The following is a 24,083-nucleotide window of genomic DNA, read 5'->3' as shown; positions in this document are numbered from 1 at the left end:
ACCCACATTCTCTGAAACGTTCGGTGAAATTTTAAAAATATGTTTGTTTTAACCACATACAAAATTCTCTTACATCAGCACAATTCTGTAGGAATCTTTATTGGTTCTGAGTTTTAACTTAACTTCAATAGCTATACTTTCATTTTAGGAAAATGTTTAGTACAAACAGGTTTTATGATTTTATATGTATATATTTATTTATTTCAGTAGAAATTAGTTCTTAGTCTTCAAACAATTTCATTGAGAATTGCTTTAGGCTATGTTTTATCATACATCAAAAAGAATTTAACAGAACATAAAATTTCTTAACCTTCATGTGACAGGTTGATCAAAGCTCCTGTAGCAGTTAGAATATCCCAGTCATTTTACATCATGAGATAAACAGCTTACCCATGAGTTACCAGATTAGTTAGCAATGAGTTATTAATTTTGGCTACACTAGAAATACTGGTTCATTATATAAGTTGTCTTCATATTGAAATAAGCTTCCACTTATAGAAAATCTTAATCCCAATGAGGCCGTAAGTGTACCACATAAACGTAAGGATTCCTAGAGCTCTGGGATGAACAGAAGGTTAGGGGAGGGCTGTGGTTAAAGCCTAAGGGCAGCCAGCATTTCAGAATCTGAGGAGCAATATTCTGTAGAAAAAATGTTACTGAGCCTCAAACTTTGTAGAAAGAACATCTTTTTAGGTTTGACTTTCAAAGGTCTTTTAAATGTGTGGTAAAATGGTGTACTTAAACTTAACCTTTGAATCACCACAGTTACTTACATACAGGGAGCTCCGTCCTGTTTATGCATCAGGAACTGAGGGATATGCTTCAGTTCTATGAGGACTGTGGGTCCAGTGAGCACAGGTTGCTTTCATGCCTTGGGGGACTTAGAAGAAAGCCCTGCAGCAATTACGCACGCCATGACACTCTAGTGGTTTACACATTAGAGAGGGCCTTGGGGGGAAGGAAGAATATGGCTCAATTAATTAGAACCTGTTAGCAAACTCCAACTATTACCCTATTTAGCTTTTCAAATCACTGATATGTGAAATACCCACAAGGTTTGGAAAGGAAGTCAGACTATGCAGTCAAGTAAGCTAATCTGTCTAACAGGACACGAGTTCTCGTGTGCATTCTCAGATTCTAAAATGCTGACCGCCATTAGACTTTAACCTCAGACCTCCCCCTTCTGGTTATCACTTCATTAATGGAGTAGTTCTGTCTTCCTTGTAGCTCTAGCAATGCTTAATGCATTACATTTAAGACTTCATTAGGGTAATTTTTTTCATCAATGGAAGTTTACTTTAATATGAAAATAATGTATATGATGAGAATTTTCCATGGTTTAGCTTTGGAAGAATAAAGAAAATACATGCCTTTTCTTTGTGATCTCTGAAGATTAATAATCATGATGAGCAAATGAAATATATGAAAAGCTAGTATTTATGAAGCAGTTAGGAAGGGTTATGTGGAACTTTGATGACAGGTGCTTCTTTCCTAGCTGTTCACCATACCTCTGAACACTCTAGAGTTGGGATCTGTAAGAGTTAATGGCTCTTGATAATTATTCAGTCATCAATACATTATTCAAATAATACCTTTCTTATTCTAACAGCATTTCAGAAAAGCCTATACTGTTTTCATGGTAAGGAACCACATTGCATTCAAATTATAATTATAGAACATACACTTCTCAGTAACTTTATCTCAGATGCCCCTTTGGCCTCACTAGTTTTATGCCAATTTGACACAAGCTAAAGTCATCCAAGAGGAAAGGGATCCTCGATAAAGAAAATGCCTCTGTAAGATCAGGCTGCAGACAAATCTGTATGGAATTTTCTTAATTAACAATTGATGGAGGAAGGCCCAGCCCATTGTGGGTGGTGCCAACCCTGGACTGGAGGTCCTGGGTTCTCTAAGAAGGCAGGCTGAATAAGCCATGTGAGGCAAATCAGTAAGCAGCACCCCTCCATGACCTCTGCACAGCTCCTACCTACAGGTTCGGGTTGGGCTCTGTTTGAGTCCCTGTCCTGACTTCCTTTGAGGATGAACTGTGATGTGGAAGCATAAGTCAGAGAAACCTTTTCCTCTCCAACTTACTTTGATCCTGGTACTTCATCCTAGCAATAGTAACCCTAACTAAGACGCCCTTGTTTTTACATTAACTACTTTCATGAGGAGGAGTGTTGGATGATCATTTCAATGATTCTTGTTTGCCAATTGCTTTTCATGTGTTTCTTCAAGTTCTTGTTTAGCTTGTGAAATATGGACAGGACTTGATTTAAAAGCTCCATCCTTAGTTTTACTAATTCAAAATCTTTTGAGGTGAGGTGGGTCAGTGAAGAGTACTTAACTAACATGTCTGAGTCCCTGGGTTCCATTCTCAATGCTGAAAAGAAAAAGCAAGGAAGGATGGGATGGAGGAAAGAGAGAGAAAAGAGCAAAGGAGGAATGGAGAGAGAGAGAGATCCTTTTAATGAGTTACCTTTCATTTAAAAGACATTTGTACATCAGCTTTATGAAGACTCGTGTGGATTTACTATAATAGAGTTTGATGGACTTCTCACCACCCTATGTTGTTCTGTCGTCTCCTAATTTCCAAAGTTGTGTTTCACAGATTTAGGTAACCTTTCTAGCCCGTGGAAATTTAGAGTTAAGATCTTTGTATGAGCTTTGCAAAGTGAGAAACTATGATGCATAAATATGATCTCAAATAATTTTAGGAAGCTCAGTGGAGTCAAATTGAACTTTGGTTTTTCTAGGCTTTACTCCTTTAACATTTAAGAGGATGTTCTAATTTGTAAAATGTTGATATGTGGCAATAATCACATAATATAAAGTCTTTAATTAGGTGGCCTTGTTTGAGTATTGAGTTTATGGTGTATTACAGAATATATAGTGATTGTGGTAAAAAAAAAAAAAAAACAAGTGGAAACAAGTGAATTTATCAGAAAAGCATCAGAATAAAGCCAATGACTAGCCCTGCTCTACACACACACACACACACACACACACACACACACACACACACACACTAGCAGCAGACAGTAGCTTCTGAGTTTTCTTTTTCTTTCTTAGGAACTCATGTTACTGATGAGAGCGGAAGTGATTGCATCACGGAGTCAAAGCATTTGGACAGTTTGTAAAAACCTTCTTTGCCGGGTAATTTCACTCTTGCTCTTGCAGCTCCCCAAGAATTGCTTGAGTGCACAGAGGATAGTTTCCTGAGCAAAGTTCACGTGCGGCGTAATTTAAGAGCTCTGATTATGCTCTGTGATAGTCTGAGTCAAACGCTAGGAAAACCTGATATGAGAGGAAGGGCAGAAGGCAAGTGTGAATGCTTTCCTTCCCCAGCTCACAAAAAGAAAGACAACACAAATGTTCTAACTGATGTGGATTCTCAACCCTGAGCAGCTACCATTAAGGAGTTCGGGGAAAAAAAAAGTGGGATAGGAAGAGTATGGCGCAAACAACTTAGCAATTTGTTATTTTATGTGTCATATCCAATTTCCTCAACATAGATGTGTGCATCTACACAGACAGGTTCTTGTCATCTCATTCATCAGGGTATCACAGAGAGTTAACTACCAGCCACATAAAAAGCTATTGTATTTGTATTGCTAAGTGCCCTACTTTGAATTTCTCAGTGGGTCTGTTAATTTCCCTGTGAGATGATTTAGTTATATCCAAAAGCATATTGTGAATGATGAGGACGTGTTGAGAAATAATTCATCCTATTAGTAACCTAGCTCCTGGTAATACACACCCGATCCTAAAACTCCCCCACTTGATTAAATCCTCCTGCTGCCCAGTGAAACACTAGCAATGGGAGCTAGAACTGAGACAAAGTTCCAACATTCCAGAAGCCATCCCAACCTTCGCTTCCTGCGAGGTGCTAAAATTGTTGACTTTTTAGGTGAACAAAGAGGAAAGGAGTGATCATTTTAATATTTGGCAGTTCATTCTTATGTGATTTGGAGATCGACATAAAATTACAGAAAGGAGTTGGTGAGCACCCAGTCGCCATTGAAGGTGTAAGGAATTGGACTGACACAACATATCAGAATAAATCAATACCACATAGCAATGTGCCAATATCAGTTGACTCTGATTTCGGGGCAATGCATGAAGAAATTTGGATCCCATTGCTTACTCGCGTAAATTAAAACTCTACCATGTGCCGCAGACTTTTGAGGTTACCAAGAAAATATGATCACTGTACATATATGCTTTCGTACTGTTTGCTTTTGGCTAGTCTTCCCATGGTCTCGACCTGGCTTTTCCTAATCATAAGCTTCCTCCAGGTAGCTGCTCTCCAGGAATCCTCACTGCAGATCTACCAGTGTTCCGCAGGCAAGACCCAGAGAGGTTTTGTCTTTAAAAAGAAAAAAAAAAGATGTATTTATTATTTTACGTGTATGTGTGTCTTGCGTGTGTGTGTGTGTGTGTGTGTGTGTGTGTGTGTGTGTGTGACATGTGTGCCTGATGCCCACTGAGGTCAGAAGAGGTCAACAGATCCCCTAGAATCAGAGCTACATATGCCACAGTGTTGGTTCTGGAAACTGGACCCAAGATCTCTGCAAGAGCAACAAATGCTCTTGACCACTGAGCCATCTCTCTAACCCTTCATTTGGTTCTCAAAAATCTAGATAAATGTTTGGCTCTTAGACAGTATTCACTTAAATGAGAAATGAGGCAAGGGCAGTGAAGGAATAAGAGAGAGGAGGAGACTCGTCAAGATGAGAAGAATGATAAGACTCTAAGATTGGCTACAGGAAGCATCTAGGTTTCATGGCAGAGTCTCAAGGAAAGTTTATTAAATGAATCCAAGTCATATGAGCATGTCCACACAACAGGCTGTTTGCTAGGCACAAAGTACATTGCAGAGAGTATTGAGGTCATGTCTTTGCCCTAACAGAGCTTCTGTTCAAATAGGGGAGACAGACAGTGGATAGTATATAAAATGGATCCTAAACACACAAAACAATATAGTACATAGTGTAAATGTAATAGAAAAACATGAGTTACACAATATATGGCCCTCATAGGCATTCAGTATCATACAAAGGCCTATTAAGGGGTCCAGTTCTACACATATAAGAACTGCCTCTAGGGATACGCCAGAAGGTTCATACATCTTTACTTCCAAGAAACTACATGTGGGAACTACTAAGGGAATTGTTAGAGGTCTGGCCTTTATAATTCACATGTTCACTCACCCAGTGGAATACATCAGGAGCAATCTGTGTAGACACGAAAGTGGCTCTTTCTCAATCACAGCATGGATCCCCAAGTGGGAAGGAAGCAGTATGAGCAGCCCCTGAAGGACAGGCTTCCTTCAGGTACAGCTGGGCAGACCCCACCATCTCACCTGAAAGAAGGATGGAAAGGGCTTGGGAACTGAATGCCAACACAGCTATTCCATAGCTTCTAAGCAGGATTGTTGGAACCTCCCATACCGTATCCACAGATGTTCAAGTCTTGGATGCAAAATACTGACATCTTCCATGTAAACATTTACAACCCTTCTGTATGAGTTCAAATCATCTCTAGATTATTTACATGACGGAGATACTGCATAAATAATTGTTATGTTTTATTATTTAGTAAAGAGGAAAAAAAGAAAGGAAAAGCCCTGGGTGTGTTTACTGTCGCTGCAACTTATTTTTCATATTTTACATACATATATATATATATGAAAAATATGTATACACACACACACACACATATATGTTATATTGTTTGGATGTGCAGGTGTATAGCCCACAGACACAGACACTGTCTGGATACCCTTACAGACTTTGAGTTGAAAACAGTGTATGTTCGTTTTATTTGATTTTCAAAGATCTTGAATAACTTCCCATTTTTACTAATGGCTTGTTTTGGTGGGCCAGGAACCTGAATTTTGTGACATGGGGAAGCTGCTGGGTCTCACTGGATGGCTGTATTGGTGTGGCACCTTGAATTCTCCTCAGGACTTCTGAGAACAAACGACTAGCAGCAGATGTGTGTGGCAAGCATGAGCTTAGATTTGGAAAAGTGACAGCGGGCTCTTCTTTGTATTGCAGTCCAGGTTGAAGCTACAGGGAATTTTGAGGACTAAGTAAGTGGAGAAGAGGTGAGAAATTTGGAGGTGCGGTGCCGAGGGTGTTAGTGTATGCTGAATAAAATTTCGGGATAAATTATTTTCAACTCCCTTCACATCACTCAAATTGACATAAGATAGAGCCACATACAGGCCTCTATTTCCTACATTTTTTCCTTCCTTCCCTCTTTTTATTTTTTTCTTTCTTCCTCCTTTCCCTTTCCTCCTTCATCTTATTTTTCCCTTCTGCCTTCTTTTAACTTTCCCTTTTTTCTTTCTACATGGGACTTTGATTAGTTTCTCATAATTGAAACAAGTTTGTCTCAAACTTCTGTACACAACATAATATATTTAATAAAATACAGGTCCATAAATAGGACCACTAGGCTCCACAATATATTATTCCCCTCCGATTATGCCCATTTCTTGGGTGTATATGTAACACAGGTTAGCTTAATTTTTTTCCTTTTTAATTATTAGTGTTCTAAGCCTCCATAGGATAATTTTCTCATTAACATTTTAGCAACAGAAAGTCAGCAGGAATTTATTTCTTGAATTACTTTTTCTGACCTTCTACAAAATGATAATTACAAAAAAAAAAAAAAGAGAGGCCTAGAAAACTTGTAAAAAAATTAAGCTTATAAAGTAGCTAAAATGATCCTTTCATGCTGGTGTTGATTTCAAAATTAACATTTTGGTTCATGTGCTTCTAAAATAATCACTGACCCTTACCTTGTGGACTTTCCACAGGAAATGAATACGGCAGAAATTACTTTGACCCGCCGATGGAGGAGGAAATAAACTCAAGGCAGTGCCGGATGGAGGTCAGCAGACGGGGTGAGCTGGAATTAAGTATGTAATTTTTGTGTCAGAATATTCTCTCCCATTCATGAAAATGAGGTGGCAAAGATCACACATACGGTCCCAGTTTCGTTTTGCAGCTTACAATTTAAATGGTAGGCTTCAGCTGCACACAGCATGATGGGAGGAAGAGGAAGAGGTGAGTTTTCAAGGACAGCTAGCCTGTGGGATGAAAGAGGCAGGATCTGATTTCATCTGCTGCTTTGTGAGGGGGGCTTGGTGCCATTCTGAGGTGGTTGCAATGTGTCCCAGGGACAGCAGGACTTTGTGAATGCCTCTTTGCTCTTGGAGTTAAGAAGGAGCGTTACTCAGCCAAGCATGGCCAGCCCTGCACTTGAGTCCCCGCTGTCTGTTCTGTTCAGGTGCTTGCAGCCAGTGCAGGAAATGACCGCTGAGCTTGCAGTCATGCCAGCACAGACCTATGACAACAACCTGTTCTTGTTTCTCAAGATTGGTTTCCTCATATAACACATAATGGAATTTTATTTTATTTTCATTTCACCATTCCTCCTTCTCAATTCTTGCTCATCCCTTCCTATCCCCAAATTGTGTGAAAAAATACGCTATTTTGTCTTTCTTTTTACTTTTCTGTTTTCCCCTTTAGAACTTTGTCTTTTATATTCTCTCTCTCTCTCTCTCTCTCTCTCTCTCTCTCTCTCTCTCTCACACACACACACACACACACACTGTGTCATTTTTTTTGTCAGCTTGACATAGTCTAGATTCACCTGGAGATGAAATATCAGTTGAGGATTCGCCTCTATCAGATTGGCCTGTGGGCATGTCTATGGAGAAATTTGTTGATTAATGACTGGAAGGGTCCAGTCCACTGTAGGCTATGCCATCGCTGGACAGGGAGGTACTTGTTGGGGTAAGGAAGCAGGTTGGGCAAGCAAGCCACAGGAGAGACCAGTAAGCGGCTTTCTTCTGTGGCTTCCGCTTCAGTTTGTGTTTTCGGTTCCTGTTTTGATTTTCCTCAAAGATGGTCCCTGATGTAGAAATGCAAGCAAAATAAACCCTTTCCTTCTGAAGATGTTTTTGGTCAGTGTTTTATCACAGCAACAGAAAGGAAGTCATCACCTTCCCTTCACCAGACACAGATCTATAGATTCATCATAAGAAAGCATGTGCTATTTGTCTTCCAGCTTATTTTTGTTCATCAAAACGATTCTCAATTCCACCCATTTTTTATAATTTTGGATCCGGTTGTGGTTATATAAATATAAGTGCAAAATTGTTTCCTAGGTCCTTACCACTGAGAAGATGGTTTACAAAGCACTGTAGAGTTTATGAGGGGTAATGTGGGGATAAAAGGACAGTCACAACCATTCCTTAGAGTCAGGCTCAACCCGGAAGGCACATACTACTACTGTGCACCAGAAATCAAGTGTGTATGGCTCCACAGAAGCCTGGGCAAAACTCTTACCCATCACAGGGCTCAAATACAGAGAAGGCTGTTTGACAAATAGTTCTCAGGGAAGCAAAATTTATCTTTTATGATGCAGAAATCACTGGTGCCATCAAAAGATACAGTTTAATTAGAGGCATTTTTTTTTCTCCCATCCTTCAAGAGCCAACGTGCTGAGCTAGAAGGACGCACAACAACTCATCCGATTGAAACCATCACAATGAAATACCTTACATAAAACAAAAACAGAAACAAGACATTCAGGCTGAACTATAAAATCTCAACCTGTTATTTTCCCAATTACACCTGAGAGGTTAGAGTATACCTCAGTGACCACTGGTGAGGCAAGTGAACGGACCTCGTAGCACTGTGTCAACACCTGACAGTTTTGGATTTTAGAACATTTAGGAGTTCACACGTTCAGGCTGGGGATGTTCAATGTGAATCACCTTTTTTCACTGTTGGCTAACATTGCCCAGCCGCTGTGGTTGACCAGGAGTCTGTAACTTAGGGCAGACAGGCTATGCTGTTGCTGCTGCATGAGTCACTTTGCTCGTAGCTATGACAGATAAGCTGGCAGAAGCAGCTAAGAAGGTGTTTGTTGTGCTCATAGTTTGAGGGTCCCGGTCACCAGGACGAGGAAGACAGCATGGCTCGAGGCAGCTGCTCCTCTTGCACTGCAGTCTGGAAGCTGAAGAAGATGAATGAGTTGCTCAGATCCCTTCCTCCTTTCATTCAGTCTGAGGTTCTAAGCCAATGGAACATTGCTGCCTCAAGTGATAGACCAATCTAGAGAAATCTGTCGTAGACAATGCCCAGGATTGTTCCTAGGTGATTCTAGAGTATAGTAGCACAAGTTTGATGGTTACAGGATCAGTTTGCTATACTGTTTCTGCCCCTTCTGGAATCAGGGGTCACATTATCTCTTTTCTTAGCCAGTTTACTTTGCTCAACGTAAGTGATTGACCTGGCATCCGTATGTCAAAAACATGACAATCCTAATCCTAAATTCTATGGCCTATAAGGCATCAGTTAGGAAGACACTTCTGTGTCTTGTGTATTTGGTGCATCTTTAGCATCTTTACTTCAACTTATGTGATTTTTATTTGCTCTAAGAGTCAATGAGCAATATGTAAGCATGAACTGACTGCATATGTATATATATTATATTGTATGTGCATGCATGCTGGTGTGGGGGACCAAAGATTACACCTATCTGTTCTGTGAGCTGATAGGCTGTAAACATTGGTGAGATGAAATTCAGGTAGGAATTATTGACGTTGCTGCCAAGTTCTACCTTTTCAGAGCAGCAGGCTGGAATTTGAAGAACATTTCTATGTTGAGTGTTATGGAGAATACTTCTCTGAGAAAACTTAGCCTGTTCCGTTAAGGCTTTCCCTGACTTGGTCCACCCATATTTTGATGAGTCATTTGGCCTCCTTAGAGTTTAAATGTTACTCTTTCATCAAAGTGGACTGTGAAATATTCAAGAAAAACAGTAGCTTTGCAGAAACTGGTTTGACTAAGGAAGTACATACCAGAGTCAAGCTGGCACATAAAATGCAGCAGCACAGGCTGCATTTAATCATTCAGTTATAATGACACCTTATAAGGTGCTGAAATCTGGAGATTTGACATGCCTAATGTCAAACTTTGGCCTCTATTCTCACTTCCTTATTTTTCTTGTCATTATCTAAGTTATTAGATGCATATTGGTTGCAAATAATTTATTTCATGGATTTCTTTTGCGTTAGCTCTTAGAGGCTCCTAGAATCAGGCACAGTACTTGACTCACAGGTGATGTTCAATGTCTATTTGCTGACATGAAATAAACCTTTATGAAAATAAAGAGTGAAGAAAGTCCACACACTCTTTCCCCTTCGCACCCGCGCTGCATCTCAGAAAGCTACTAAGCACTTACCAAGCCAAACAACCAGAAATGAGGAGTCCTTTGCTGAGTGTCCCCTGTAATCCTAGCAGAAAGTTTCATTACCCTGTTACCCCTCACAGTGTTCCTACTTCATGGCCAAGGGCATTGAATTGCTGAATTTTATGTAAGAAACTGCTACCCAAATGTGCAGAGCTGCTACAAGACAGTGTTGGGGTTTGGATGTAGAGTTTGCTGTTACCAAGGCTGTGCCGTTCTTTGTGCCTTCTGAAGATAAAGATTCTACAGTCATCTCAGTGGGGGAACTGAGTGCATTGGCATGAAATTCCTCATATCTGCATTGCGTGCAGCTCGCTGTTAACTTCCAAATAAGATTCTTTTATGAGCCATATATAAGCTTTATACGTTTTGTTACTGTCCCACTAAGAGTTATAAAGCATCCAGCAACACTGGTCTGAAGGCATGCTTTTGTAACATGCAACCTACAAAGGAGACTGTCTCTCCCCTGCCTCGAATGTGGTCTGTGCTGGCTCATGGCAAGGAAGGATAATTTGTAGGTCACTTGATACTTGAACAAGCCACCTGGAGTGTCCAAGGACCAGGAGCTGCTAACTTCATGGGTCTTTGTATGTCACTCTCAAACATTCCAGCTACCCCAGCAGCCTTTGCATTCCAAGACCTCTGTCATCATCTGCCCTGCATTGTTCTCCTAACACTGGCCTACAAAGAATCTCATCTACAGACAGAAAAGGGAGGTCTAGAATAGCATGGAAAATGACGGTCCTGGAATCTAAGATAAGTTACCTCAGAACTGTCCCACTCATGAGCAAGGGACTGAACCAAAAAGAGCCAAAATAAAAACAATGTAATAAAAATTTCACATAGTTTGTTCTTAGGAGAAGGACTCTGTGATTGACACATGGACTACACGTGTGTTTTCCTACTTCTGTAACTAGGGAAAAGAGACCCATCTAGGTGACATTTTAACCTCTGTCAGATTTTTAATGTCCAAAATCTGTCTGAACATCTAAATATCGCTCACTGAGTCTGAGTTTTCCTTTGAAAAGGTTATAGCTATACAGTACATTATATTCACTTCAGTCCAAACTTAAGGTGAACATGCGACAGAACATAGCAATCTACAGCCCTGGACACAACATACTTTGCCACTTTGAAGCATCACAGGAAGAACAATGGGGGTGGCCGTTTAATGTTTAAACTGAAAAACTTCCACTTTCACAGAATAGTATGTAAAAGAAAGTTATTGAATTGTAGATAATAAAACCCTCTTACTCCATATGAGAAAGAAATGAAGTTGCAGTTTTCTGAACCCAGTAGTGTTAAAACAATGAAGGTGAAGGAGATTCCATGTCATCTTGTGTTCAACAGATAGAAGGAAGAAGGAGAAGCCTGGTCAGGAATCACTCAGCTGGTCCAGGAAGAGCCCGGACACCCACAAAGAGGCCGAGGAAGCTACGCTTGTGCACCCTGAGGCATCTGAGGGGCATGCTCAGCGAGGTAGCGTTCTGCTGTCAGGCTCTCCATCAGAACAGGTCAGCAATGAAAACATTCCAGACCTTTTGATGGCTGCTTTAACACGGCAAGCTAAAATGTCAGCCCTACAGCGTCTACTGACGTTGCGTCTCGGCTTACCTCATTAGAACATTTGATTTGTGTGGTTTTTGTGACTGAGACTTTGCTAGTCTCTTTCCACACACATTTTTACCAGGCAGAAGGTATACCGATCACCAGTGCTGCTCTGGCCTTTGCAAAATGTAGTTGTACTTCATCTGGTTTGAGTTTGTGTAGCAGTGGTCACTTAGAAGATCAGCCACAGTTAACTTCTTTGAATGTGATGAAGAACCTCTTGGATTTGTTTTGCATAGCACAGCATTAAGACTTGAATGTTCTAATATCTGTGAGATCACCGGGTAAGGACTTAAACTGAACATTCTGATTGCTGTGACTTCAGAGACACCTGTTAGAGATGTGGAGTGATGTCACACAGTGGGCTTTGGAAAAGAAATGTGTTGCTTCTATTCAGTTTCCTTATCAATCTCAAATAAAGACACAAGAGTCCCACAGGTGCTACTCCAGGGTGTGTGTGTGTGTGTGTGTGTGTGTGTGTGTGTGTGTGTGTGTGTAATGTATGATGACTCAAAAATTTCATCAGGTTAAGATGTATTTTTCTCAATGATGTTTTGTATAACAATAGTTCCTGAGCCGAAATAGCATTGACTTCAAAAGTCAAGCACATAGCATAATTGGAGTGGGCAGGTGGCATTCTCTAATCAGGAGTGTGGTGATTCCATAATGGTGCCTAATTTATTCCTCTGTGCCATTTAGAGCTGAGCATGCTGGGTTCATTAAGGGCATGTCTATTTTGAGCGTTCTCATGTCAGTGACCTGAATTAACAAGTACATCCAGATCCTCCTCAGAGTCCAGCAGTGGCTTGAATTGGGTCCTCTAAGAGTATAGTCAAATCCTGCCCTCCAGTACCTGCATATGTGATCTAATTCAGAGCAGACATACAGGATTTGGGGTTGATCCTTAACCCATGACTGGTACCTTTTAAGAAAAAGAGAAATGACTTCATATATAGACACACAGAGAGAAAAGCTATGTGAAGGAAGCAAAAACTGGAGTGATATATTTATCAGCAAAGGAAGATGTGGTAGTTTGAATAGGAACAGGGATGTGTTTGAGTGCTTGTTCCATAGGGAGTGGCACTATGAGGAGGCGCGGTCTTGCTGGAGTAGGTGTGGCCTTGCTGGAGGAAGTGCATCACTGGGGAGTGGTCTCAGAGACTCAAGCCCAGGCTCAGTGGTAGTCACTTCCTGCTGCCTAAAGATCTGGATGGAGAACTCTCAGCTCCGTCCCCAGCACTGTGTCTACCTGTGCACCACAGTGCTTCTCATCATGATGATAATGGACTAAACCTTTGAAACTGTAAGCCAGCCACAATTTAATGTTTTCCTTTATAAGAGTTGCCAACGTCATGGTGTCATGGTGTCTCTTTAAAGCAATAAAACCCTAACTAAGACAGAGGGCTTAGAATGGCCATGAGTATTCAGAAGTTAAGAGACGTGGGACAAATTTTCTCCTGGAGTCTCAAGAAGGAACCTATCCTTATAATCCCTTGATTTTAGACCTCTGGCTGCCAAAATGGTGAGATGATAAATTTCCGTCATTTAAAACCACTGAGTTTGTGATTATAAGTGCACATGTGTGCCTGTGTTGTCACTGTGTGTGCATGGTGTGTGCACGGATGAGCTCGGGTGCCTGAGGTCTTTCTTCAGTTCCTCTCCACCTTTATTTTTTTGAGATAAGGTCTCTCACTGAACCTGAGGCTCATCAGTCTGGCTAGCCAATGAGCTTCAAGGGATTTGCTTGTTGCAGACATGCACAGCCATGTTTAGATTTTTACCTAAGTTCTAGAGAATTGAACACAGGTCCCTGTGCACAGCAGATACTTTAGTGACTGAACCAAGACAATCTTTAAAGGCAGCAACAATATAACCCGTATTCTAATCTGCAGATCCATGAGGTAAGCTTTGCCTCTTCAGTGATGTGTAACAGAGACTTAGGTCTTTATGAGTTAAGGTCTAAAGCAACAGTTTTCAACCTGTGGATATGTGAACCCTTTAGGGGTCAAAACTACCCTTTCACAGGGGTCACCTAAGACCAACTGCATATGAGATATTTTCATTATGATTCTTAACAGCAGCAAAGTTACAGTTCTGAAATAGCAATGGCATAATTTATGGTTGGGGGACACCGCAACATGAGGAACTGTACTAAGGAGTCACAGCATTAGGAAGGCTGAGAACCCCTGGTAATGGGACATTGAGATGAAAGTGGACATAAAAAATGAGCTTTGTATCTGAGCTTCCTTTTACATTTTTTTTTCAGGTGCACATTATATTAGCTCAAAAGTTCAACATTTCATTTTTTATCTTTGTAGCTTGTAGTACCAGTGCAGGTGAACCAGGGCAGTCCGAGCTCTTAAGATGGCAATCCTGATCCTTCACGATACCATCTATATCTACAAACTGTGAGAGGTAAACTGAGGATCAGAATGTTGCCACTTGGCAGCTTGTTGCAAGGCTTTTAAACAATGTGCCAGCATATGGGGAGGGTAATAAAAACTGCCTGCCTGCAGCAGGAAGTCATAAACACATTCGTGAACATTGGAATGTGTCATAGATGTGGCTGTTTTCTGAGCCCATAAGTTTCTACCAGTGAAACTGATGATTCTCTCCTAATCTATGTGCCTTAAATTATGTGAAAGAGTTAGGTGTGTTGGCACAGGCTGAAATTCCAGTACTTGGGACGTAGACAGAGGAGGACCACAGGTTGTATAGGTATGTCTGAGGTAACCATGGGCCACATGAAACTCCTGCCTCAAAAATTAGAAAACTTACATGAAAGGTGGTGTTAGGTGATTGATTAAATAACTGAGAAGGAAATAGTGCTGTTATAAAAATATGGCTGGACTGTCATCTTGGCAAAGATGTCAACTTTGCAGTCAGAATTCTTGTAGAGACATAGCCAGGCAACTTACAGCGTGTTGGTTTGTAGATGAATCATGTAATGTTGCTGGTCTCAGTAACTGCATCTAGAACTTGAGGACTTGATAGCTTGGTATATGAGGAATGCCAGTTCTAAAGAACCTCACAGAGCAGGTTCTGATTAAATGGCAGGACACAGGACAGAAGACTCCAGTCCCTGGTATGAGGCCAGTCTATGTACTGTTCTCAGGATCCTTGTAGCAGTAATTCCATGGACATGGCAGGATGAACCGTTTAATGAGGAAGTTTGTAATTGGATTTCATCTTTGTTTCTGCTGTTTATATGTGGTCTTCAGCCTTTAGAACGACATAGGGCTAAATAATCAGCTCATAATGTCCAAGTGTCTGGAATTAACATCCTCCCTTGTGGGGGAGGAGAGAGAGAAAGAGAGAGAGAGCTCTTAGAAAGCTTTCTGAGGCAGCTTGTGTCTGAGAATTACCTGGTAAAGAATAAAACTCAGCTAAGTGTAGAGTTTTTCCAAATTAAGTTGCACAGAAAATCCAGGAAATCAGTACTATGTGGTTTTTCAAATAAATATTGAATTTGGAAGAAAATAATTTCACTTTACATTTTGGCTACTAGGAAGATGTTTTCTGGGACATTCTTAATATTTACCATGCCCTGGATACCTGCTACTGACAGGCTGCAGAGAACAGGGCTTCTTCAGAACTGTAGCTGTAAACAACCCAGACATTTGGCTAATTAAATTAGGAAGCCATGCTTTAAGGGCGAATGTGTGTGTGTATGTCTGTGTGTGTGTGTGTGTGTGCACGCGCGCGCGCTCTCGCTCGCTCTCGTGCAAGCATGTGCGTGCACATGAGGGAATTATGGCATTTTTAAAGTTTTGTTTTTGTTTTCAAAATAAGATACAACATTTAGGGTAATGGTAGGAACAATGTACAAGCTGGAATTAAATACGTTCTAGAGAAACTTTCTTTCAAGGAAAAACACTGTCTACTGACAACTAGATTTACTTTAAATTTTTTTAATTTTAATTTTAATTTTATGAGCTTACAAAATGCCAACTTTCTTTTTGAAAAAAATAAGTAGAAAAATATTTTTCACACATTATGTACTGATTATGCTTAACCCTCCCTCGACTCCTCTCAGATCCTCTCACCTCCCCACCCATCCAAATCCAACCCTTTCTTGCTCTCTCTCAGAAGAAACCAAACAGGCATCTATAAAAACAACAGAAAAAATGAAAAATATAAATAAACCCGAGATAAAACAAGCAAACCCAAGTAGAACAAAACAAACAAACAGGAAAAGAAAGTCAAAGAAAAAGCACGAGAAATACATACAAATGCAGAGGTGCTCACACAGAAATCCATGCACAAAATCAGAAACCATAGTATATAAGCACAAGACCTGTAGAGTCAAACACACACACACACACACACACACAGAGACAGACAGACAGAGAGACAGAGTGAGAGAGAGAGAGAGAGAGAGAACAAAGAAAAAAAGGTTCAGATAAACCAATGTAAGACAAAACAAGGAAAACCTCCAAAAATATCACTGAGTTTATTTTGTGTTGATGATCTGCTGCTGGGAATGGGGCCTGCCCTTGAGTGTGGGTTTTATACACAGTGAAACTCCCTTGGAAAGAACTTTTTTCCTTTGTGAGCCACTATCAATTGAAAGCAGCTTCTAGCTTAGGAATGGGGCTTGTTCCCACTTATTCTTTCAGCACTGGGACCCTATCTGGCTTAAATCTGTGCAGGCCCCGTGCATGCCGCTACATTCTCTGAGTTTGTATGTGCACCAGTCCTGCTGTGTTTAGAAGGCCTTGTTTCCTTGGTGTTCTTCATCCCTTCTGGCTCTGACACTCTTTCTGCTTCCTCTCCTCCAGAGTTGCTTGAACCCTGAGGGAAAGTATTTGGTGGACACATCCCACTTAGGACTGAGTATTCCAAGGTCTTTACTGTGTTCTTTTAGCAGAACCATGTATTTGATTTTCCCCTAGATCCATGGCTTAGCTAGTCTCAGGTTCTTGGCCACTGAGCAGTGTTGGGCATGAGTTAAATCTCATGGACTAGACCTTAAATCCAATCACAAAGTGGTTGGTTACTCCCACAACTTTTGTGCCATTGTTGCACTAGCCTTAGCATATCTGGTGGGAAGGTCACCATTGTAGCCTGAACAGTTTGTAACTGGGTTGGTGTTTATTTTTCTCCTCTGATAGCATGTAGAGTACCTTCCAGTACCATGGATACTAGCCAGTATAGGTAAAACATCTAAGTAGGCATCAGCTTGACTTGTCCAAGTTCAGTGAGTTGTGTATTGTCTTCAGCAATAGACTTTGCTCTCAGTGCGTGGACAGCAAGCAACAGGTAATGTCATGTTTCCATATGTGGTGTTGATACATATTTCATTTCAGTTGATCTTCCACCCCAATTATTACCGTTTCTCCATCTCCCTTGCCCAGTGGACTCCTTTGTCCTCTTCACTCCCCATTTCCACTTTGCTCCATTGTCTTCCCCTTTAGCCCCCTTCACAGCTTTATATTTGAAGTCACATATGCCCCTCTCTGGTTTTCTGGCTCCATGCTTCCTCCCTCCTGGATATGCATATACGAAGGCTAAAGGTTAGGGTTTGTATGTGAGAAAGAACATGCTATATTTGTCTTTCCGACCCTGGCTTTACTTCATTTAAAGTAATGTTTCCCAGTTCCATCTCTTTTTCCTGAAATTTTCATAATTTCTTTTTTCTTGCAATTGAATTGTCCATTCCTCTGCTGATGGATGTCTATGCTGATTCAATTTTCTCTTTATTGTGAAATCCGCAGTGATAAGTGTGATGTGCAAGACTCTCTGTGATAGGATGAAGACACCTCTGGGTACATGCTCAGGAGGAGTATAGCGAGGTCATATGGTAGTTTTATTTTCAGCTTCTTTGGAAGCCCACATTCTGATTTCCATCGGCCATACTAATGACAAGAGTCCTTCTTTCCTCATTGCTCACTAGTACTTCTCCTTGGTGTTTTGAAGGCTACTCTGACAGGAGTGAGGTTGAATCTCAGTATAGTTTTAATTTGTATTTCTCTGATATCCAGAGATGTTGAACACTTTTGAATATATTAATTAGCCATTTATGGTTTTTTTCTTTTGAGAATTGCCTGTTTGAATTAGTGGCTTATTTACAACTTTGCTCTTTTTGGTGTTTCTTTTTTATAGTTCTTTATATGTTATAGATATTAACTCTTTGCCTTTGATATGGCTGGCAAAGGATTTCTCCCATTTTGTAGGCTGTTTATTCTGTAGCTAGTTTCCTTTGTTGTGCAGAAGCTTTCAGTTTCACGAAACCTTTAATATTGAGAAAAGAAACTGGAGAAAACAGTGGACCATTGAAAGACCTTTAGTATCCCTGAACTGATGGAATTAGTATTGTGAAAATGGCCATATGATCAAAAGCAATCTACAAATTCATTGCAGTAATAACAAAATTCCAATGATCTCCTTCATGGAAATAGAGAAAATAGCCCGGAGTTCCTATGGAAATACAAAAGACCACGAATAACCAAAACAATTTTAGGCAGAAAGAATATAGACACAGGCCCACTACCTGACCTCTATCTGTAATAAAGAGCCATAGTGATAAATGCAGAATTATATCAGCACGTGGACCACTGGAAAATAACAGAAGATCCAGAGATAAAGTCACATAGCTGTGGACACTCAACTTTTGACAAACATGCCCCCCAAACCCCATGTACTAAGAAAAAAATATACTCTTCCAATGAATAATTCTGAAAAATTGGGGGCCACCACCTTGAAGAATCAGCAGGACTTTGGGTAAAAGATCTTTGTCCCAAATCAACTTTTCTGAAACAAAGACACCAGTGACTCAGGTTTTTGTTTGTTTCATTTTTTGAAGAGCAGCACATTGTGTTTTATGGACTCTTCCTCCAGTTTAAGTGTACAAAGCTTGTCTGTCACACTCAACATGGTTTTTAAAGACATGGCTATAAACCCAGTGCATCTGTTTCACAGATGACATAACGATTCTACCTCCTCTTTGTTCATGCTATTATTCCCTTATAAAATTGCTTTCAAGTGTATACCAGAAGTGGCTTGATGAGCCTCAAATGGCAACTATGTGTTAGATATGACAGAAATGAAAACTACCTCTTCCAGTAGAGAAATATTTGATATTAAACACATAATAAAACTTCAGGAGCATAACTGAGATACTAATGCTGAATTCTATGCACTCTGTAAGAGTAAGGAATACAGAATTTCATCTTCAGTGCCAAACCTGGGGCCTGTCAGAAAATGGAGCTAACCCTTAGTAGATCTGTCATCAAAGGACAAGAAAATTCTTTTTTTTTTTTTGTTTTTTTTTTGTTTTTTTTAAGAAAGAAACAAGTGAATGCCACAGATGTTGAGTCAGGCAAAATGGTCACATATTTTTTCTGTATGGTATTATTTTTATATTAATTTTCCCCAATACAGTTATAATGTCATTATGTGGAGTATTGTGAGGTGATCTAATACTTCATGGGTGTTATTTAATCTGGCATAAAATATGACCCTTTAATAAAGCAGGAGTGCACACTAATCATGTATATACTGACACAGTTCTAAGCAATTTGTGTAATTCAACCCCAGGAGTATTCTAATAGAAGTCTTATGGTCTCCATCTTTCAGACTGGCAACCAAAGGCATGAACAGGCCAAGAAACTTTGAATGGCTTTAGAGCTAATATGTTGTTGAGGCAGCATGTAAACCTAGGTAATTTTATCCACCCCAATACATTGTTAATGGCAACACATAGCATTCTAAAAACGGCTTCTTCACAGAAAGCCTCCTTTCTTTCATCCAGCGCTTTGTATTTTAAATGAACTGATGTGCAAGGCTAATGGAGTGTCATTACTATCCTTTAAGTTGTTCTGCAATAGAATATAGACAAAGATAGTCTACGAGACAAGTGATGACATCAGTTCAGGTTACATTTGATAATATGTGCTAGGGTTCTCCAGAGAAACAGAACAGGACACACAGGCATGGGCGTATACACGACTTCACACATGCACATAAGCACACATGGAGACGTTTTAGTGAGAACTGCTCACAAAGTTATGGAGACAGAGATATCTGCAGGTTGAATTGGGGACGGGCAGGCTGATGTTGTCAATCTCAATTCAGGTTCAAAAACTTGAGAACCAAGGGGGTCGGGAGGAGACACTGGTATGTATCTTGAGGTTAAAAGAATGGGGAACAGAGCTAAACAGAGACTTCTCGACAGAGGAATATCGAATGGCAGAGAAACACTTAAAGAAATGCTCATCCTCATTAGCCATCAGGGAAATGCAAATCAAAATGACCCTGAGATATCACCTTACACCCATCAGAATGGCCAAGATGAAAAACTCAAGGGACAACACATGCTGGAGAGGTTGTGGAGAAAGGGGAACCCTCCTCCACTGCTGGTGGGAATGTAAACTGGTACAACCACTCTTGAAATCTATCTGGCGCTTTCTAAGACAATTAGGAATAGCGCTTCCTCAAGACCCAGCTATACCACTGCTAGGTATATACCCAAAGTTTGCTCAAGTACACAAAAGGGATATTTGCTCAACCATGTTTATAGCAGCTTTATTTGTAATAGCCAGAACCTGGAAACAACCCAGACGTCCATCAACGGAGGAATGGGTACAGAAATTGTGGTATTTTTACACAATGGAATACTACTCAGCAATCAAAAAGGAGGAAATCATGAAATTTGCAGGCAAATGGTGGGATCTAGAAAAGATCATCCTGAGTGAAATATCCCAGAAGGAGAAAGACAAACACGGTATATACTCACTTATATAGACCTATAAGATATGATAAACATAATGAAATCTGTACACCTAAAAAAGTTAATCAAGAGAGCGGACATGGGGTAAGATGATCAATCCTTGTTTAGAAAGACAGATGGGATGTGCATTGAACGTATGACAGGAGTCTACTGAGCACATTTGAAAGACTCTAACTAGCAGTGTTTTCAAAGCAAAGACTCATGACCAAACCTTTGGCAGAGTACAGGGAATCATAAGAAAGAAGGGGAGTTAGTCTGATGAGGAAAGAATAGGAGCTCCACAAGGACCAAATATATCTGGGCACAGAGTCTTTTCTGAGACTGACATTCAACCAAGGACCATGTATGGATATAACCTAGAACCTCTGCTCAGATGTAGCCTGTGGTAGCTCAGTAACCAATTGGTTTCCCATAGTGAGGGGAACAAGGACTATTTCTAACAGGAACTCAATGACTGGCTCTTTGGCCTCCCCACCCCCCAAGGGAGGAGCAGTCCTATTAGGCCACAGAGGAGAGCTTTGCAGCCAGTCCTGAAGATATCTGATAAAACAGGATCAGATGAATGGGGAGGAGGTCCCCCCTATCAGTGGACTTGGAAAGGGGCATGGTGGAGTTGAGGGAGGGAGGGACTGGGAGGGAATGAGGGATCGGGACACGGCTGGGATACAGAGTTAATAAAATGTAACTGATAAGAAAAAAATAAAATTCAAAAAAAAAAAAAAAAAAGTCCAAGCAGGAGCTCTGATGGCTGGCAGCACCATGGATGTTGATGTATTAGCTCCATAGAGAGTGAAATTGCTCTCTCTTCCTTTATGCTGTGTCCACTCCCTCAATAGAGAAAATGGTATCAGCTACTCCAGTGAGTTCAGAGATTTCCTGCTTGGCTCTGATTCAGACATGAAGCTCTTCTGCAAACACCCTCACAGACCCTCTTAGACATGTTTGTTCTTCCTCCTGCCTAGGCATTCCATAACCCCGTCACCCTGACATGTAAAACTAACTACCACAGACCCAGGAAAACAAACATAAGACACGGTTAGAAAAGGTCAAAGATCCAGTGACATTTCTAGCAGCTAAGCTGGGGAAAATGGGCAAGAAAACAAATTATAATTTTTAATATAATTTTTATTTATTACAGTTAATTCACTTTGTATCCCAGTTGTAGCCCTCACCCTCATCCCCTCCCAATCCTGCCCTCCTTCCCTTGTCTCCTCCCATGCCCCTTCCCCAGTCCACTGATAGTGAAGGACATACTCCCCTTCCATCTGATCCTAGCCTATCAGTTCTCATCAAGACTATCTTTCATAATCTTCCTCTGTGGCCTGGTAAGGCTGCTCCCCCACTCAGGGGGAGGTGATCAAAGAGCCATCCACTAAGTTCATGTCAGAGACAGTTTCTGCTCCCCTTACTGGGGAGCCCATTTGGAGACTGAGCTGCCATGGGCTACATCTGTGCAGGGGTTCTAGGTTATCTCCATGCAGGGTCCTTGGTTGGAGTATCAGTCTCAGAAAAGAACCCTGTGCCCTCCTTGTGGAGCTCCGGACCCTTTCAGGTGTTTCTATCTCTCTCTTCTTTTATAAGATTCCATGCACTCTGCCCAAAGTTTGGCTATGAGTCTCAGCATCTGCTTTAATACCCTGCTGGGTAGTCTTTCAGAGTCCCTCTGTGGTAGGCTCCTGTCCTGTTCCCTGTTTTCGCCCTCTTCTGATGTCTATCCTGTTTGCCTTTCTGAATGAGGCTTGAGCATCTTACCCAGGGTCCTCATTCTTGCTTAGCTTCTTTGGCTACACAGATTTTCATATGATTATCCTATATTATATGTTTAATATCCACTTATAAGTGAATATATACCATGTGCATCTTTCTGCTCCTGGGATACCTCACTCAGGATGATCTTTTCTAGATCCCATCATTTGCCTGCAAATTTCATGATTTCCTTGTTTTTAATTGCTGAGTAGTATTCCATTGTGTAAACTTTATTCATCAGTTTTGCCTTTATTGTTTATGATTTCAACGTTATATGGAGAAAAAAATCACTGGTAAAACCAGTGATAAAGAGTACTTCCTTAGGATGCTTTCTTCTATAATTTTTAGCTTCATGTCTTTCACTAAATCTTAATTCATTTTGGGTTGACTTTTAAATATAATATCAGGACTGAGCGTCATGCTTCTGTGTATGGTTACCACATTTCCGAACACCACTGATCACCCTTTTTCTCTGGTGTGGCCTGGTACCTTTGTTACATTATGAACCATAAATGCAGGGTTACTTCTTGAATTGGTATCTCGTTCCCTTGGCCAATGCACTTGTTTTAAAGCCAGTCAGGTGATCCTACTACAATATGTCTCAAAACCAAGTAGCATGGTGTCTGTAGTGGTTCTTTGTGCTCAAAGTTATTTTGGTCATTTAAATTTCTCTAAAGTTATATAAGAGCATAAAAATGTTCTATTTCTGTAAGAAATGACATTGAAATTTTGGTTGAGGCTGGATGAATCTACAGACTCCTTTGTGCTGTATGGATAATTTTACAGTGTTAATTATTCCAGTGCAGCGACATGGGCTAATCTTTCATTGATTTGTGTTTACTTCAAATTATTTTACACTTTCTAGTGTTTAGGATGCAGGATTTTTTTTTAGCACTGGTTAGGTTTACATTAACTATTTCTATGCCATTTTCCCAATTTACATATTAGGTGTTCTTTTATTAGCATGGAGAAACTGAATTTTTTATGTTGATTTTATATCCTGAAATTTCATTAAAATAAACCATCCTTGTAAAGAGTTTTTTTGCTAGCGTTTACTATTTTGTACGCCTGAGAAAGTCTTCATCAAATAGAAACACTCATCCCACTGGTCTCTATTTCTTTGTATTGCATAATTGCTCAAGCTATTATTGCCCATACTAAGTAGAAAAAGCGTAACAAGGACAGGTTCCCTTCCTTATCTTGTCTCTAATGTTAGCCATGAGGCTGTCATATATATGACTTTTATGGTATTTGAAATATTGAGAGATTTTTACTGTGAAAGAGTATTAGATTTTCAAGGATGACTTTTTGGGGTTGCTATTTGGTGTCTATTGAGATGCTTATAAAATTGTATCCTAGATTTTACAAGGTGTATAGTATTTATTGCTTTGCTTATATTGAAGCATCCTTGAGTCAGAGGAATCAATCCTACTTGATATTGGTAAAATATTCTTTTCATGTGTTCTTCAGTTATACTCTCTAATATTGTTTTGAGGAAATTTGCATCTATATTTGTCAGAGATATTATTTAAAATTCTTTTTTTTTCCTTATAATGCCTTCGGCTTTGGTACCAGTGAGAGCCTCATAAAATTAAAGGCATTTCAGCATTTTTGAAAAGTTTGAGAACTGAGCAGAGTTCCATACTATTCTTGGCCAGTATCACCAACATTTCCCGAGGGACAAAGAAATGAGGTCCTTTGTGAAGACCCTGGAATGGTGGGC

The 24,083-nt window shown here is 40.2% G+C and overlaps 1 protein-coding gene across 1 annotated transcript in view; it reads left to right on the top strand.

Annotated features, from left to right (window-relative positions):
* Window positions 1-24,083, top strand: part of LOC129667446 (uncharacterized) — a gene marked incomplete at its 5' end in the record, with an annotated part of 278,923 nt that overhangs the window by 11,409 nt on the left and 243,431 nt on the right. The window contains 2 exons of the mRNA XM_055595096.1: window positions 6,830-6,916; window positions 11,626-11,789. Coding sequence (XP_055451071.1) covers window positions 6,830-6,916; window positions 11,626-11,789 — 251 coding nt within the window. The remainder of the gene's footprint in view (window positions 1-6,829; window positions 6,917-11,625; window positions 11,790-24,083) is intronic.

This window comes from Psammomys obesus, unplaced genomic scaffold, assembly GCF_907164565.1.
Source record: "Psammomys obesus unplaced genomic scaffold, mPsaObe1.curated_primary_1811, whole genome shotgun sequence".
NCBI classification, from domain to species: domain Eukaryota; kingdom Metazoa; phylum Chordata; class Mammalia; order Rodentia; family Muridae; genus Psammomys; species Psammomys obesus.
This window is presented reverse-complemented; position numbering and strand designations above follow the sequence as displayed.